The 1,896-nt window shown below is 43.6% G+C and overlaps 1 protein-coding gene across 1 annotated transcript; it reads right to left on the reverse strand.

Moving 5' to 3' along the window:
* Positions 1 to 343: 343 nt before the first annotated feature.
* LOC121766933 (serine/threonine-protein phosphatase 7 long form homolog) lies at positions 344 to 1,534 on the reverse strand. The gene is made up of 4 exons (XM_042163159.1): positions 876 to 1,534; positions 774 to 795; positions 456 to 627; positions 344 to 378 (listed from the first exon to the last, which is right to left on the reverse strand). The coding sequence occupies exons 1-4, from the start codon at positions 1,532 to 1,534 to the stop codon at positions 344 to 346; spliced, it is 888 nt and encodes a 295-aa protein (XP_042019093.1).
* Positions 1,535 to 1,896: the final 362 nt, after the last annotated feature.

Genomic DNA, 1,896 nt, shown 5'->3' on the forward strand with positions numbered 1-1,896 from the left:
CGGTAGTCCATCCGCTCAGCCTCCCCGAATATCCGCAGTCCGTCTTCAATCATCCTCGAAATGGTTCCCAAAGCCGGATGTTCTGTCGTATCTTGGCCACTTAGAAAGTGGCGCACGTTGTGAAGTGTCTCCACCTACAATTATCAAAGTTAAATACATATCATAATATGAATTTAAATAATTAACTAGGGTTTGGTTAGGTATGAATAATTTACCGCGAATCTATGAGAAGATGCCGTTTTGTGGAAGCCCTGTTCAGCATGCACGCCGGGTTTGGTTAAATACACCACAGTTATCTGCCGAAACCAATCCATCTGCAACAGGCTCATCACTGTACTCCAGATCAGTCCACACCAAAAAGTGTCTGTTGTCCCACTCCTGTATATAATTGGCGTGCCAATCAACCCAATTTCGACCAGCTTTTCCACGGCGATCCTGTTTCGCAAAATCAGTACCGTGGAACCGGGGGAGTTGCGGGATATACGGTTGGAAAATCCCAAATTGGCGCAACACTCGGTGTGGCTCAGCCAGATTCCAGGAAATAAGCGTTGTTATCGACATCCATACAGGACGACCGGCATCACAACTTTCCGGCAACTGCCGTTGGAGATAAGGCATCCAAATAAACTACATGTAACACAAATTTATTCAAATTAATTTCAATAAAAAACAACAAACAAAAAACAATTTATAAGTATATGAAGTACCTGGTTGGCATGCATCATGGAGAACTGATCTCGGAAATTTTCAGTACAATGTCCGGGTGCTTTTACATATGACGCCGGACCATTCCATCTACAAAATGTAAATTATGAGCGAATAACACGAAGATTGATGAACATAAAGCTTAAAAAATGAATTAGTGAACAACTTACGCGCTTGCACATGGTAGATAGTCTGTATGCACGGGATCTAGCATCCTCGGTCTAATATTTGGGATTCTCTCCCAAGCCCACAGCTGTAATAGAGTTAAGGCTCCCCCGACATCCGTCCTCTTAGCAATGGCAGCTTCACACAAATTGTGGTACAAGCAAGCAAGCGTCGCACCACCCCAGCTATAGGTAGAACACCGTTCTATATCCATGAAAAATTGCAGGTAGAAGAACGGAATTTTATTTCCGGTGGCATTCGGGATCATCAGACCACCAAGTAATAGCAGACAGTAGATACGAGCCCGCTGAGCATATATGTTGTGTTCGTGCTCATCATTCATCTCAATCCTCAATTGACGCGATAAGCTTGTCTGCTTAAAAGCCATTTCCTTCAACTCGGATGCGTCCGGTATGAATCCTAGAAAATCCAAACACCTGTCCTGCCAATATCCCGGTTGTGTCGGGGGGATGTAACCCGTCACAGCCTCTCCATCAACTTTCAGGCCCCATAAAACCTCCACGTCTTCCAATGTTACAGTCGCTTCACCGACTGGGAAGTGAAACGTGTGAGTCTCTGGCCTCCAACGTTCAATCAAAGCGGTGATCAGATGGTGGTCAATTTCCTTTGGCTGACCACACCTCAATAAACCACCGAACCCCATCTGGTCCACTAGTGCCAAAACACGGTGATGTATGGGAACATTCCAAATTATTCCTTCATATCGTCGGCAGCGTACGTATTCGGATGGAACTCCTGCCCATATGTTATTAGAGACGTGTTGTCTCTGAAGATACAGTACAGAAGGATCCGCAGGACCACACGCAAGCCGACGAGCAGAAGTCGAAGATGATGCCATAATTTACCAACACAGCATTCATAATCCAAATTTAACATTTACCAAACATAAATCATTTCAATAATTACATACAATACACAAATTCACCTACACAACATTTCACATCCAAAATCATAACACAATTCATCTACACAAAATTGACAATTTCAATTACAAATTTGTCCAAC

Source organism: Salvia splendens, chromosome 15 (assembly GCF_004379255.2).
Source record: "Salvia splendens isolate huo1 chromosome 15, SspV2, whole genome shotgun sequence".
In the NCBI taxonomy this organism is placed as follows: domain Eukaryota; kingdom Viridiplantae; phylum Streptophyta; class Magnoliopsida; order Lamiales; family Lamiaceae; genus Salvia; species Salvia splendens.

Bases quoted from the DNA above. Each gene is read 5' to 3' on its own strand.
- LOC121766933 (XM_042163159.1), bottom strand. From the start codon at position 1,534: ATGGGGTTCGGTGGTTTATTGAGGTGTGGTCAGCCAAAGGAAATTGAC. The intron at 796-875 runs GTAAGTTGTTCA...TACATTTTGTAG, and splicing joins TATCTACCATGTGCAAGCGC to ATGGAATGGTCCGGCGTCAT. The intron at 628-773 runs GTAAAAGCACCC...TGTTACATGTAG, and splicing joins GGAATGGTCCGGCGTCATAT to TTTATTTGGATGCCTTATCT.